Genomic DNA, 16,435 nt, shown 5'->3' on the forward strand with positions numbered 1-16,435 from the left:
TCTCAAAGTACATACAAATTATATTTTGGCCACATATTTAGGCTGAACGTAATCTAGTACATGTAGGCTCCAAATACAGTTTTCCAAATTTATTTTGAAATATAAATATTTAAACATAATCTGAAACATGTAAAATGTACTTTATTTATTTTTTTGCTATGGTGAAGTGACTGTAAGGCGATGGCTCACCTGTGTCAGGTAGCCTGGTCTCCACTCAGTGACTCCACCCTCCTGTTGATCTGCAGCTGAGAGCCGTTGTTCACTCAAAGCGTCAACTGCGAGCTTCCACGACGAAGTGCAACATTTCTCCACTAGCCTAATATTTGCATAGACGCCCGACTCGGGACCGACCTAGCCGGCTTGTGGGTCCCAGTAACTTCTCGCAATGAGTGCCGTAACCTCAGAGAGCGTGTTTCTGTCCGCTTTACAGCCCAACAACTCGGTCACCACCTACGGTCTGCCCTCCGAGATACAGATCGGGAATGGGGGCACCGTGTTGGACGAGCAGTCCAAGGCCCGCCGGGTCCAGCAGCAGGTCCAGATGAGACTGGCGGAGAAGTCCACACTTCCGCGACAGAATGGTGCAGCCGGACATTATGCCACATCAGGTAAACACACACTCATTTTTTATTTTTTCAAAGCGTTATACCCGCATACGACCTACTTTATTTCCTTCTGAGAGAGTAGTTTTAATTTTGAGGAACTGGCTTAATCATCCAGTGCGAATAAGGACAAGTGGTATTTAATGTAGAAACACTATCAAATTGGAGTGAAATGCTTATGGGGGCTATTACATAGGCTATTCATGTCAAAGCCCCCCCAGATAGATACACATGGACCTCCATTTGATACAATATTGTCTGAGACAGCCTTATCTTGTTGGATATGCCATGGCACTAAACTGGCTTGAACTGGCCAGCTGTCTATATTGTAGGTGGGTGAAGTGAAACTCTAATCAGAGCAGTCATTCTCCTATAACATTTTCTCATTGTCCTTACTTCAAATGGACGAAATAAAAGTGAAATTAAACAGCTGGTGAGCTTGGAATTATAAGGTCCTATCTGGGTTAAGTGCAATTCTGACATTTTGAGCATCAAATATTTGACATCCCCGCTGGCAAAGCTGTTATGTACTTTCTATTTTTATTTTATTTTTTTTAAATAAGCCTATTTAAAACCCAAAGGGTATTTTTTCAAAAGTAATGACACCACGACAGTATAAATAATATTCAAAGTTCAGGAATATGTGGATAACAAAATTTTGAATACACATAGAGCCTTATAATTCCACGCTCTTCATGTTACTCATTTTGCTGGGACCCTTGGGAACCCCCCCTAAAGCCCCCCTAGAGGTCCCCACACCTGACTTTGGGAAGCACTGGAGTAGCCTATACTTCCCTCTGTGTGTGTGTGTGTGTATATGTGGCGCATGCATGTGCGTCAGTGTCTATAACAGTACGTTCCTGTGTGAGCTTGTTCATGCAGCATTCCTGTGTCTTCTTGAGCCTCTGAGTATCTGTGTGTGACTTTCCATGCCGGTCGGCTTGTTCCTACTGCTGAATAAGCTAGAGGGAGTTTGTCCATTCACGCCAGCAGGTCTGTACAGAATGAACCTGAGCTGAAGCCACAACAACGATCTACCTAGCTCATGAAAAAGGGTTAATGTGTAACAGGCCCAAACAAGCCTCGCTTTCATGAACTCCCGGATAGCGGTCTAGGGTGAAAGCCTCTTTCTGTGAGATTGGGTTTCAGGTCTTAGTCAGCTGCAAGAGGTGAGGGTTCAAGGGACACCAGACAAATGACAGTGTGTGAGAACCAGGTCTTTGTCATGCCTGTTGAAAGACGTGGCTCAGTCAAATGATTACCGTCAGTGGTCTCTGGCACGCAGTCAAGCTGAATGTCTAGGTGGGATTGTTATATAAGCAGGAGTAAGACGCTTGCAGGGGAAATTAAAGGTTTCCTGGAGTGTTTGGAATTAGCTTACTCAATTGTCAGCCGATACCACACCTCTGAGGATTTCATGCGGTTAAAGAACTTAATGAGTATCAAATGAAGGATTGCACGTGGGCTGCATGCTATCTTCTCTTATGACATATTAGAAATCTGACTGCGTCTAAAACATTGCTCATACCACGCAGTGCTGACATTTCACTGACATGTCTCACCATTAAGCCCGCCCTTCCTGTTTGTTATGTCGTCCGGGCTGTTGGATGTACGCAGACAGTCGCACACCATGATTCATTGTATTTCCTTCAAGCAAAACTGCAGGGTACAGGCTGAGCAGCATGAGTTAAGGCCCTTATTTATCGCCTCTAAGAAGGGCCCTTTTCTCGTTGTTCCAGTTCAAGCATTTACCCGAGGCGCCAGCACTACCTGTGGCCCGGGACAGACCTACTGTACTTTGTTACTGCACATTTTTACTGAGAGAGGAACATGCAACACATCTGCTAAAAGGGTCAACGTCTAAGCAATCTTTTTTACCTTTCTTCCACTTGAACGAAACGCCTTTTGTCAAAACATGGCCACACTGTAAACAGGCTCACTGTGGTGTATTTACAGTGTGTCATCTCCCTCTACCCCTTGCTCTGGGCATTGCTGGGAGGAAAGCAAACAATCATTAAAAGCTGTCATGCCATATCCATCTTCCTTTGGGACTGTGTACTGTATAAGAGGGAGAGGATAACTCCTAACAATACAGCAGATATTGTCACCAATATAGTGGTTTGTGGCTTTAGAAGAGCACATTAACAATGCATGAGCATCGAGCCTGTTCACAGATGAGGAAAACATCCACAGGGCTTTGCAAGGACCGCCTCCCTCGGTGTCCAAATGCTGCCTGCAACTCTGCGTTTATGAGGGTGACTAACCGGCAGCCATAGGCAGACAAGTTATAACAGAGAGTGAGAGAAAAGAAAAGGGAAAAATATTTACGAAGAGTGTATGAAGTGTTAGCTTTATGACAACTGCTAATTTTTCAGGTTGGAAAACCTGTATTGGCCAATAAAAAAAAGGATCAGTGTCCTCAGTGAAGGAGTGTTCAGGGTGTGTTTTATGTGTATTGTAAAGCCTGTTGACTGCAGGTGTACTTGGTGTTTGGTGTTTGGGTGTTGTCAGGGTTGGGCTGGGGCTGGACCAGGGAAGTGTCTTTTATTCTCCTCTACTCACTGCTACTATACCGACCGGTTTGGTGTCAGTCCCCCATACCAACCAAGCATGAAGCCAGTTCACCCCTCCCTTCCTTTTACATAGGAACACACACACACACACACGCACACACATGATTAAACACACACGCACACTTTTCTTTGGTTTTTAAAGTTTCCTCAGATTATTTTGTTATTACTCTTGGCAAATGTAGTTGCAGTCTTATAACAATAGCTTATTTTTATGCTTTCCTATATAAGTGTTTGGTCTCGCTCAAGGCGAGGGATTAGTCAGTTTTCAAGTTAGACGTTTCTGACTGGATCAGCTTGGACTCTTTTAGGTCACTCAAAGTAAAGAACGTGTTAGGCATTTTACTGTCTTATCGATCACTGATCTAGCCCCCTTTCAGAACTTTGAAAGGGTTTTTTCGAAGGTGGTGTAGGTCCTCAGAAGTTGGCCGTTATCAGCTTTCTTTCCCATTGATTAGCAATGCTAGTAAAAGTTAATGGAGCAACTAATGATTTCTCTCGCAATCAGTTGAACCTGAAATAACAAATACTGATTTGGCAGAGCTAGAGTGCCTTCCAAAGAGTTCAAGAAACAACAAATACAAGCAACTCTTTTGGTTGTTCTTTCTCTTACAATTTTAATAACAGCTTATTTAATTAAATAGCTTGCATGTGATTTGCAAAAATAAGGTTTGGTGCATGGTGAGCAAGAGATAGTTAGTTTACACAATCAGTATAATACAGACAGCTAACAGGATTGTTTCACTGTTGTCTGACATGTTCTGCTTTCAGCCGGTTTAGATATTAGTGTCAATGAACTGTAGGCATCGCTCAGGCCTCCTAACACAGAACGCATTTTGCCACATGCTTGTGCTATCAGACTCACTGCATGCCTCTAACGTCACTCTCTATTCTGGTAAGAGAGCAACATTCACACACTTCAGAAAGTGGGGCGAGTGGCTACATGTACTATATGCTGTAAACCGTTCTGTTGCCCAGGTGTAGGATAACCAGTGAGGTCATGCTTTGTGACTGATCGGGTATTGCAGTGACAGCCTGTATTGGTAATTGTATCTTGTTCAGTGCAACAGGAAACCTGGTTGTTGATTCTGCATTCAAAATGAATGTATTTCATGCAAATGATTGTAAACTGAAGAACTTTGACACCTTGCCATAGTCCTGGTATTGTGATTAGATCTACCTTCACCTTTTTACCTTCAATTCTTTATCATATAGAGAATGTTTATGATAATTATAAAGAGTGAATTAAAGAATTTACTCACCATACCCTTGATGGATGTTTTACCGTATTTCTAAGAAACAAGACTTGTAAAATAATTCTTGTTTATTGTATGTTGTTTTTTTTTTGATGACATAAAAATGCCTTTTGTGCAGATTAAATTATTTGGATTATCCTGTTTAACTGGAAATGTGGAAATCTGCCTCTAGGCTTTGACTGAAGTGTCCTATTATTGTATTCCTTTCTTTCTTTAATTCCAGAGTATGGCGGTTCTTCAACACTGAAGTACCAGACCTACAACCCAGGCTTCACCTCCAAGTCCCATGTGTACACAGCCTCCAGACCAGTCATGGTATGCACATCAGAGTTATCTCACTATTTCAGCATGTATTCACACATATCATGGAAATATTGAGCTGATCATCCAATGTGTCAGCTATCCCGGTGTTCCAAAAAAGCAGTAGTTCATCACTGACCTGCTGGTTTCACAGTGGGCTCAGCATGTGTGGTATTTCCCAGTAGGCTGTGATGAGATCAGCTCAGGGCTTCAAGTCCACCCTCTAGATTCCTCCATTTTAGTAGTTCAACAGGAAGGTACTGGCTGCATTCAGATTCACATTACTATTTTGTATTCCCATGATGTCTTCCCTTCAGTGAGCCGCCTAGTGAGGAAATGTCTGACATACAACAAGTAAGGGAAGAAAGGCGAGAGATCGGCACAGGTCAGAACTGAACAGGCCTTGCTACTTTATTAGGGTTGTCAAAAGTTTCGATACTTCGATAAGTATCGATTCAAAAAATTTGAAACGGATACAATACTCATTTGCAACAGTATCGATACCAGCATTGCTTTCTCTTAATGAAAAATCAAACATATTACACATACACACACACACACACACACACACACGCACACACACACACACACACACACACACACCCTGCACTTAAGGGACTAGTTTGGGTCTCTGTGTCTGTGTTTTTTGCTTAGTTGCTAACAGTCTATGCTGCAGAGGCCAGGAGGCAATATGATGTTTCACATGCTTGTGCAGTATAAGCTCACTCTCCTCAGTAAAAAAGAGAAAATCATGACGCGATCGACACCTGTCAATCAAAAATGTGTTGTTTGATCTCAGACAACTTTAAAATATTGTTTTCATGTTAAAATAATATTTTAACATGAAAACAATATTTTGATTGAAAAGATTGAAAATTCATTTTATTTCCCCCGGTGGTATCGAAAATGGTATTGCATATCGATATTTTCCTGGGTATTGTATCGAATTTAGAAATTCTAGTATCGTGACAACCCTATACTTTGTACAGGAAGGAAGTCCTATTTACTTCCAGAAACCAAATAAAACAAGGCTTTTTCAGCAAGACGTTTGACACTCATGTTTGAAACCAAATAAAACTGCAGCTAGTCAAATAAAGCCTTTTTGAGAGTATTGGGTTATTAGAATACTTAAAATGCTGCATCTTTCCACTTCTGAATGGTGCAGCATTGTGAAAAAATTAAACACTTGCACGAATGAGATGAAAGCTTGCATTTTGTACCCTTTGTGGAAGGGAGGAAAAACCAGAGATCGAGGGAGATAAATGCTCCCTTGTTTAACAGAAGTTGAAACCGAATTCCACTTTCTTTGTCATCCATTTTTCATCCTGGCATTTTGGGGATTCCCCCCTGATTCATGGGAAGACAGCATCAAGAAGAAAGCATTTTATACTGAACAAAAATATGAACGCAACACTTTTGGTTTTGCTCCCATTTTTCATGAGTTAAAATAAAAGACCTAAGACTTTTTCTATGCACACAGAAGGCGTATTTCTCTCAAATCAAATTTTGTTCACAAATTTGTTTAAATCCAATTTAGTGAGCACTTCTCCTTTGCCAAGATAATCCATCCACCATCCAGCATATCAAGATGCTGATTATTGCACAGGTGTGCCTTGGGCTGGTCACAATAAAAGGCTACTCTAAAATGTGCAGTTTTATCTTGAAAAAAGACATTTATTAGGCACTGAATTATGGATCTCACATGACTAGGGCTACAGATATGCATTTTTTGAAAACCAGTCAGTATCTGGTACTGTTGTACACGCCGATCCAGAGCATCCCAAACATGCTCAATGGGTGACATGTCTGGTGAGTATGCAGGCCATGCAAGAACTGGGATGTTTTCAGCTTCCAGGAATTGTGTACAGATCCTTGCAACATGGGGCCGTGAATTATCATGCTGCATCTTAAGCTCTGGTGGACATTCCTGCAGTCAAAACTTGCGACATCTGTGGCATTGTGTTGTGTGATAAAACCTTGCACATTTTAGAGTGGCCTTTTATTGTGACCAGCCCAAGGCACACCTGTGCAATAATCATGCTGTTTAATCAGCATCTTGATATGCCACACCTGACAGGTGGATGGATTATCTTGGCAAAGGAGAAGTGCTCACTAACACGGATTTAAACAAATTTGTGAACAAAATTTGAGAGAAATAAGCCTTTTGTGTGCATAGAAAAAGTCTTAGATCTTTTATTTCAACTCATGAAAAATGGGAGCAAAAACAAAAGTGTTGCGTTTATATTTTTGTTCAGTATACATGGAACTGAAAGCAGCCGGTGGGGTTGTACAGTAGATGTTTGCGTAGATTCCATTATGCCACAAGAATACTTCTGAACTTCTGAACTCCGTAGAATGACTTATGTCAGCAGTTCTGTTTGATCCACCCACACAGACAGCACACTGTAACTCTGCTCACCCATTTCAATGTAAGAATCACTTCTCCTCTCTGCCCCAGGCTCCACGCATGTCCCAGAGCTCTGCTGGCTTCACTTCCCGGTCTGCGATGGATCTGGGCCAGCTCCAGAGGATGAGTGTTGGGGGTGGAGGTGGCGGTGGCGGCAGCATGTACCAACATGATGACATGCGCCAGGGGGGCTACCAGCGGAGCACCAGGCAGCAAATGAACATCATTTCCTGCCCCGTGGGCCGAGTCGACACAGAGACCGTCTCTCTGCACTCCATGCGCCAGCAGCCAACTCAGGCCTGGGTGATGGATGGCAGCGATGCTGGCAGCATGGTGTCTGACCGGGACGCCACCTTCAACCGCCAGTATGTCCACAACACAATGAACGGCTACACCTCCGCCAGCCAGATGAGGCAAGGAGGGGGCACCATGACCTTGCCGTCCACCATGCGCCGATCCCTCAGTGGCACTCTTTCCCGCGGCGGAGGGATGATGGGAGGAGAGGTGGAGATGGCCCAGACACATTCCTTCAAAGGCCCAGCCTACCGCACCATTAGCAGGATTAACAACCGAAACCGAATGAGTATGGGCTCCATGTCTGGGACCGGCACCCTGCAGCAGCAGATGTCCTCAGGTGGCAGCAGCTATGGGGGGGGGGGGGGAGGCTTCATCGTAGGTGGAGTGTCCTCTGGTTCCCAGGGAAACCTAATGATGCAGCGCCAGGGCACCCTGTCCCGCGCCATGTCTATCAAGAGCATGCACAGTGTGGGCAAGGGCATGGACATCTTCGATGGGCAGATGGAACTGGGGGCTAGCATGGGCAACCTGAGCGGGTGAGAAGCTTACATGACTAACAAAGTCTCAACTATAGCTTTTTAATTTGCAGCACTAATAACATCAAATGTTCTCACACTATTTACAAGTTTTTAATGTCAGGTGGTACATGCACACCAGTATCTCCAACAATTCTTTATATCTGTGATCTGTAATACTGAACAATCTAAAATAGAAACAACATTTTCTATCCAAGTTCCTCACAGAATATAGCAAATGAAAATACATGTACCTCAGTGAGTGTCTATATTCAGATTCCACTGGTTAGGTTTTTGCATTAAGGCAACCAAAATACATGTTGCTATCGACAGATATGGAGAGATTAATCAAGTGCTGTGATTCTTGTGACCCAGTTTGAGGTATTTTTTTGACCTTGAATGAAATTCCAATGAATGCAATATTCTCGGTGTCAAGAGGTTTCAGGGAGGGAGTGCATGATGTGAACAGCGTATTTCCCAAGAGCTGTGGATTAGGAGGTCGCTCTATAGTGGCAGGACTGGTTTGGGTGTGGCAGCGCAGTTTCAGGCCTCGCATTTCACACACCAACAGCTTGTGGTTAGCTAAACAGATTTAGAGGCCGCAGTGTGAAATGGAAGAATTTCTGCGAACTGAATTTTGCTTACCAGAGGCAAATCATCTATGATTAATTACAGTGGCTACTCAGTTGCTGGGACTATGTTTATCGAAACATCCAAAAGACATGTTTATAGTAGCAGGGTAATAAAATCACTGATGTTTTAAATTCCTTGGTTTAATTTGCTCATTTGCTGGTTTGACAGGATCAACGGCTTGGACATGCCCACGGCGGTGCAGTACCTGAGAGACTCTGACCCTAACATGCAGGTCCTGGGAGCCGCCTATATTCAACATGAGTGTTACAACAACAATGATGCCAAACTTGAGGTACTGGAGACAGATTGGATTTGTGGTCAGAATTCCTCTGTTTGTCATCTGTCTGTCTGCAACTCAGCCATGAATTGTTTTCCCTCAAATGTAGATTTCAGTAGATAGATGTTTCTCAATTGTTAACATAAATTAGCTACAGCATTGTTGCCATACTGGCATTCTCCAGTTGTTCCACGAGTTGCACAATTTTATCATCGCTGTAAACATATCTGGACTTTGCCCTGTATAGGTGTCAGATGGCAGACATCAAGATTAAAAATCTTATCTGATGAGACATACATCCTTTTTGTTTTACAAAAATGATAAGTAGTTTGACCCAGATGCTTTAGCTTGATGAGTCTTGTCATTGTTTTCAGCTGTGAGGATAGTGTTGGTTTAATGCCCAGAGTTCCTTGAGAAATTACATGAGATGCAGATGCTTTGAGATCTGTGAGATGACTGTTCATTGTTTCCTTGTAGTTTTGATATACAGAAACAATAGGCTGGAAATCATGACCTTTAATCACCTCATTATAGGAGAGAATAGAGTCACCAAAACTTTATTAAAGCAAACTGTACACGGCCTAACAACTTTCCCTGCCGCTCCATCCTAAGGTGCGTCGCTATAAGGGAATCAGTGAGCTGGTGAAGCTGTTCAACTGCGACAACCAGGAGGTGCAGCGTTACGCCACTGGTGCCACACGCAACCTCATCTATGAGAATATGGACAACAAGGTGGCTCTGATCGAGGAGGGCGGCATCGCACAGCTGGTTGAGGCACTAAAGGAGCCTGACGATGAGCTCCACAAGAACATCACCGGTAGGACAAAGTCTCTGTCACTCCCTTTAAAACACGACAACACTATTAAGCAGAGTTCATCTTGGACTATGGAGCTGGCTGCTTGTTTTGGGCTGTTGACCCAGATACAAATGATGCAAATCATTAGTTACAGTACTTGAATGCTAATAACTTCCAAAGTACACATCTCCTTCAAGTTTTTTCTCCATTTGGCAGAGCCTTCTCACCCTTTAGCAATCATACATGCTCATGAATTCATCAACAGTCATTATCCAACATTAGCAGCCCTGGGAATCTGCTGTCAGCACTGGCACTCAGGCTTTTTCCCCCAACTGTTTTTAATGATAAGCCAAAATTCAAATCTTATTAATATTTTCAAACATGCAAAATTACTTCTTGAAAATGGTGACAACGGACACACAAAAAGAGACAAAATCATCAAGGTTTGCATCACCATAGGGTGGAGATTTGCTAGGTTGGTAGTGTGTGTGTGAGTACACGCAGGGTAGGAGGTGGAGCTGCTGTTTTTTCTGAAGGGTGTGTGAAGAGGAGGAGAAGGGCGTGTGTGGGAGTTGTCTGGGCCTGTGGACCTACAATATCTTTGCCGCTCCCTTTTATGAGTGAAGGCCTTGTCACTGTTATAACTTGATCTGTATCTGTCTGAACATTCAGAGGCTCATGTCTGCGTGACATGTTCAGTAAGGAACTAACAGAACAGCTGTGCGTCGTCTTCTGAGTAATTTCCCAAACGGTGACACATCGGTCTCGTCGTCACTGTATGTCGTCACTGTAGGATAAACCTTGTATTTCCAAAATGTCATCTTTTCAGGAACTAAGAAAATCCGCTTTGCTTTTAGCTTGACTGCCATTTTTGAGTTTGTCCCATGGGTTTTGAAAGGGTTTTATAATTTTCTCAAGCCATGCAGGACTAATCTTTCAATTAACGTTCAAACACGAAAACCAGCAAAATGTTACAAGGCTTTCATGTGACATCAGCAATATGTGTGGCTACAGTGTTTCCACAAGAATCTAGGCTTTAGCAGCCTGTCCTCAACCTTTTTTTGCCTTACAGCCCTCAAAAACTTCAAAAGTCCCGAGCCTCAGGTTGCTTTTAAGAAACTGTTGAACTTTTGAAAGTAAAACTGGCAGTTTTGCTGACGCTCCCCCTGGTGTGTATTTCTGTAGGCATCCTGTGGAACCTTTCATCCAAAGACAACCTCAAGGAGAAACTGGCCAAGGAGACCCTTCCTGAGCTGACTGAGAGGATCCTCATCCCTCTGTCGGGCAGCGGAGACTCTGGGGTCATCCAGCAGAGCCCGTCCGAGGCAGACATCTTCTACAACACCACCGGATGCCTCAGGTGTGTCTTCTCACTATGGATTGCAATTTATGCCTCGCACGCTTTCACCTATGTCTGCTATTTCTCCTGTGACCACTTTTTTCCGCTGGCTTTAATGGAAATAGCTCTCTAACCTGCTGCTCCCTCTGTGTGTGACCCGCAGGAATCTGAGCTCTGTGAATGAAAAGACCCGTCAGCAGATGAGGGAAACCCATGGACTGGTGGACGCTCTGGTGGGCTACATCAATGCCTCCCTTGAAGACAGCAAGGCAGAGGACAAGGTGAGACTGAGTGACAAGGGAATAGCAGTTGAAGCTGAATGAAGGCTAAGTGTTTGGGATCAACTCATAAGGAAGAGGATTAGTGCCACGTGAAAAATGTATTTGAGTTCTGAGAATAAAGTCAGAAACGCTTGTGTGTTTGTGTTCTCAGGGGGTGGAGAATGCAGTGTGTGTCTTGAGGAACCTCTCCTACCAGCTGTACAGTGAGATGCCGCCATCTGCCCTGCTCCGTCTGGAAGGACCAACCAGAGCTCAGGACACAGGGAAAGGCGAAGCCATTGGTTGCTTTACACCTCAGAGCAGGAAAGCCAAAAATGTAAGCACACATGAGCTTTACCTGTCAACATTTTAAGTGCACTGAGAAGTCGATCTCAACACCGTCTTCCTGCGCCTTTCTTGCCCTTCCAGAGGAAGAACCAGGATCTCTCCACTTTCACGGAGGTTGCTCGGGTGCCGAAGGGAGTGGAGTGGCTGTGGCACCCGCAGATCGTGCAGATGTACAACCGCGTGCTGCATCAGTGCGAGATCAACTCCACCACCCGCGAGGCTGCTGCTGGGGCGCTGCAGAACATCACTGCCGGAGACAAGAGGGTAAGCACCACTCTTCACCTCTTTTTTCCCTTCTCTCTCTCCTTTTTCTTTACTGTGCCCTGCTGTTTTCTCTGTCTGTTGTTTTCTCTGTGTGTAAAGTGCGTTGAGACATTTCTTTGTGATAATTGCACTGTAAATAAATATTATCTTGACTTCTTCCTTTAGTGGGCGTCAGTGCTGAGTCGGGTGGCTCTGGAGCAGGAACACATGCTGCCAGTGTTGCTGGATCTATTTCGTACCAACAATGACCTGGAGCTGCGCTCCCTCACCGGCTTCCTCAGAAATCTGTCCCGCCACGCCAAGGATAAGAATGACATGGGTCAGTCTTTCAAGTCTCTCACCTTCTTATGCATAAAGAATTAGATGACACATAGATGTGATTGAGGAGGGCATGTGGACTACAACCCCCCGAGGATGATCAGTCCGTAACTCACTGCCATTTGTTTGAATTTTCCTGTACTGGATCAAGTGTACAGACCAATAACACGATATGAAGCATATAATCTTAACAGTATTTATTTGTTTGTTTAGCCACAAAGGTAGTGAACAACCTGGTGACCAAGCTGCCCAGCGATGGCCACCAGAAGGAGCCATCCAGTGAGGTGGTGGTCAACATCTGTGGTATCCTCAACAACCTGGTGACCAGCAGCTCCTACGCTGCCAGAGATATCACCTTCTTCGATGGCCTGCCCAAACTGGTTGCCATCAAGAACTCCCATGACACTAAGTAAGTGGTCTTTAAAATGACAGATTGGAGGTGAAAATGATGCATACCTGCACTTCTGCTACTTTGATATTACATTGATACAGAAGTTTGTATTATTCAATGTTATATCTCACCCTGTAGTTCACAAAAAATGTTGAAAAAAGATGAATGTTTGACAGCATATTTCAACCTGTTGTGTCAGAAGAGGTTATTTGTGCCGAGTGTTAATCTTCAATGTGTCTTTTCTAGTCCTGGGAGATCGAAGGCAGCCAGAGCAGCAGCCACAGTTCTCTGCAACATGTTCCAGTACAAGAAGTTGCACAAAGACTACAAACAGGTAAGAGACTAGAGAAAATACCAAAAAGCAGTGCTGTATGATTGGCAATAGTATAACAATGCTGAATTGTTATTGAGCAACCAAAAAATAGAAATAAATAAATAAACAAAAATATATCACAGGTTAAATCATATCTAGTTAGATACCTCAAGAGAGTGTCTATCAAAATATAAATGTTCAAATCAAACAAAAAATAATTCTAATTCTGTATACCTAACTATCAAATCACACTGAAGCATGTTTAATAAATGGATATGAACGTAAGTGGAATTTGAATGGGTGCTGTGGGTGCCTGGCACACATAATGCCAATAATGTAGAGAATCCCTAGGAACGTAGTAATATTGGTAAAAATTATACTCATAAGGTAAATAAGCATATTATGAACAATCAGCGACTATTTTCCATTGCTAATTTACTCTTAATTGACCTTTATCAACACAGCCATTGACCAATATATAAAGATGAAATCTAGAAAATGAACTTGTAGGATTAGTGCAATATGGCAGATTTGGAAAATAATTATGTTTATGTATGCAGTGCACTTACATGACTTAATGTTGGTAATTGGTAAATAAATATACCACTGGGTGTCACAGGGAATTAGCACTGCATTTTCTTTAGCATAATAGTATTTTAATTGTAATTTCAGTATGCTGATAAGTTATTATTTTTGCCCTTTTAGACCTTTAACATGGTTGGTAGACAGAGATCACAACTACAGCTTGCACCCATATGTGTGAAAGGCAAGCTCCGCCCCTGGATACGAATAAAGGGAGAGTGATAAAACATTCTGAAAGCCCTGCTTGAACACTCAGTGAATGAAGATATTATTTGGCATAAATAAAGGACCTACTGTAAATACTCCACTTAGGGACATCTATTGTTAAAGGGCACAAAAGTATTTCTGAAGGAATTCCTCTCATTTTGTATCTGCCCTTTGTTTTGTTTGAAATAAGCAGCAGTACTGTTTTCTCTCATCTTTCAACTTAATTTTTTTCCCTGTTTTTCTCACATTTACATTCACATCTCAGTCGCAACAAAGACACACCCGCGTTACAGCACATGTGCTGACTGTACACAGAAGTTGAAGCTCGGTGCAAAAACGTTCTTTTCATTGTAAATGCCCCACCCTCATTCTTATATGGGTGCATGTGTGTGTGTGTATGAAAGTGAGTGAGCGAAAGTGTGTATGTTTGTGTGGCAGTTGACATTCCTTGTCTCAGCAATTCCCTTGAGGACTGGGCGGCTCATGTTCAAAACCATACATCCCTATCTGTGTTCACACACATAATTCTGTCAACACACACACACACACACACACACACACACACACACACACACACACACACATCTACCTCTTGGGCAGGGTTAGGTAGGTTTATTGGTTTTGCAGATGGTGACTTGCCCCTCCCAAGGGTGCGGCGTTCAGATTATTTCCTAAAGAGCAAGTCCGAACAGAACAAAAAATGCTTTTACTGTATGCTTCTGCTACACGGTTTTCAATATACTACTCAGGTATCTGCTGTGTCTTGGTAAATGTTACAAAAACATTTACCACTCACATTTACATGTGGAAAAAATGTGTTATTTCAACATTGGATTATGTAACTCGTAAAAATCGTCTGCATGTACTTACATGGGTTCAGATGTCACTCCAATTTTCATAAGTAGAAAAACAACTTAGAGTAAAGCCATTGCTGACAATGACAGACACCTCAGAGGGTTAATATAGCTTTTGTCCACAATACAATTACTGCCATAAATCAATCCTTTTTTTATGTTGTATGTTCATACAATGTGGTATATAACAAGTATCCATTTTGCTTTTTTGTTTTACAGAAAGGATTTACAAGACCAGATTTTGCGGATATGACAATCTAAAAAAAGGTAACGCAGGTGCAATTTGTATCTGCCATACTTTTGGATAAGTACATGGACACATACGTGATCGAGGACCTACCCAATGGAAAAGTACTTTGCTACTTCGTACGCATTACAGAACTGGATGGACATCAGTGCATTGCAAGTTGCTAGAAGTATGGATCCAGTATAGTGGACTGTTGATGGACTCTAAAGAATACAAATGTGTGCACCTTAACAGTTTTACTCTCTTTGTTTGAACACTGTATGTTTTAGTATGGAATCAGGGATTTTTTTTCTCTCTTAGAGCAGCGTATGAAATGAAACTGCATTAACCAGTTGTTCTTGCCTCTTTTATTTTCTCTCTGGCTGCCGTGTGGAGGCAGTTTCAGAGAAGACTGTTGATAGACGGGTGATAAGGTGGAGACTTTGTGCCTCGTCTTCTCACTGTTGCACCTCATTTTCAGCATGAATGCAGCCATTGTGGTACTAATGTGGCTGTCTGAGAACCAGAGTGTGCCTTGCGCCTGTTAATTATAAACCAGTGCATTGTTGATTTTTTTTGTAAATGTTGCCTTGTCTTTTACAAAGTAATTGGATGAAATGTTATATATAAGTACTTACTATTATAGTTTTTGGATAGATAAATATGTTCTATTTGGAACATTTTCTTTATAAGACAGTCAGAATTATAACAGTTATAGTTATAGTTATAATTATAATTAGTTATAATTGAATGTATACACAGATGAATGTCTAGAAATAAAGACTACTGAAATGTGGATGAATATGATTCAGAAATCTGGGTATATGGTTGTGCTTCTAAAGCTGAACAAAGTCCATTTTTGTTGATAGCTTGTGCTTCTCAGAATTTAGCAATCTCTGTCCTGTTATCCACAAATGCTCATGTTTGACATTTCAATTTGATTTGTCAAACATAACTCTCATACCATTATGTCAGTATATTTTTCTATAACATGCCATTATAACTGCTGTTTGTCTAATGTAATAAATGTTCTGTATTAAGTCAAGAAACACAGGTGAAAGCATACAGTCCTTCCTTCATTTTCACAGCATTCTACAATATTTGTTTTGTACTTTAGTGTGTGTGTGTTTATAACTGGTCCATTCTAAAAAGCAATAGTGCACATTTGGATCTCATTCCTGTAGTAAAGCATTTTCAGTTAGACATTGCTAGTAGAGTACAGCAATTTTTTTTTTATGTTAAACTTGTAAATATTCATACAAAACCGTTAGTCATCCTAATTCAGATTCTGTGCATTGCGAATATTACTACACTTTACTGTAGCGCAAATGATAACCATGTGTTTCCATATGTTGTTTAGAAACATTAAATATTTTAATATTTGCTTTTGTGTTGTATATGGGCAGATGTTTAAAATGGATATTTTTTAACTAATAAAGAGACCAATTTGGTTGTTGAATGTAATTTCTTTCTTTGTAAGCATGTTTGTTTTTGTTGGATAACCTTGAGAGGTTCTGCAGCGTTTGTCGTACTGTAAGAGACTGACACTGACACAGTGAAATGTCGGCCCCTCCCTGTTTACATATTTGCTCCTGCTCAGACAGGAACAATACCGGCCCCTCCCTACTGCACCTTGCTTCAGCTCTGCGCCAGTCAATCATTACCCCGCTGGCACAGAGA

General features: G+C 42.1%; 1 protein-coding gene across 1 annotated transcript; it reads left to right on the forward strand.

Annotated features, from left to right (window-relative positions):
* Positions 1 to 266: 266 nt before the first annotated feature.
* pkp3a (plakophilin 3a) lies at positions 267 to 16,213 on the forward strand. The gene is made up of 13 exons (XM_071520192.1): positions 267 to 608; positions 4,652 to 4,743; positions 7,187 to 7,968; positions 8,749 to 8,872; positions 9,470 to 9,674; positions 10,839 to 11,013; positions 11,156 to 11,273; positions 11,425 to 11,589; positions 11,682 to 11,864; positions 12,030 to 12,183; positions 12,396 to 12,591; positions 12,820 to 12,907; positions 14,749 to 16,213. The coding sequence occupies exons 1-13, from the start codon at positions 386 to 388 to the stop codon at positions 14,788 to 14,790; spliced, it is 2,547 nt and encodes an 848-aa protein (XP_071376293.1). The 5' UTR covers positions 267 to 385; the 3' UTR covers positions 14,791 to 16,213.
* The last annotated feature ends 222 nt before the right edge of the window (positions 16,214 to 16,435 follow it).

Source organism: Centroberyx affinis, unplaced genomic scaffold (genome assembly GCF_046629955.1).
Source record: "Centroberyx affinis isolate AG114_WGS23_722 - 3 ecotype Tasmania unplaced genomic scaffold, CSIRO-AGI_Caff_v1 ptg000779l_1, whole genome shotgun sequence".
Taxonomy (NCBI): Eukaryota; Metazoa; Chordata; class Actinopteri; order Beryciformes; family Berycidae; genus Centroberyx; species Centroberyx affinis.

Coding starts and splice junctions, on each gene's coding strand:
- pkp3a (XM_071520192.1), top strand. CDS start 386: ATGAGTGCCGTAACCTCAGAGAGCGTGTTTCTGTCCGCTTTACAGCCC. Junction 7,969..8,748: donor AGCATGGGCAACCTGAGCGG/GTGAGAAGCTTA, acceptor CTGGTTTGACAG/GATCAACGGCTTGGACATGC. Junction 8,873..9,469: donor ACAATGATGCCAAACTTGAG/GTACTGGAGACA, acceptor CTCCATCCTAAG/GTGCGTCGCTATAAGGGAAT.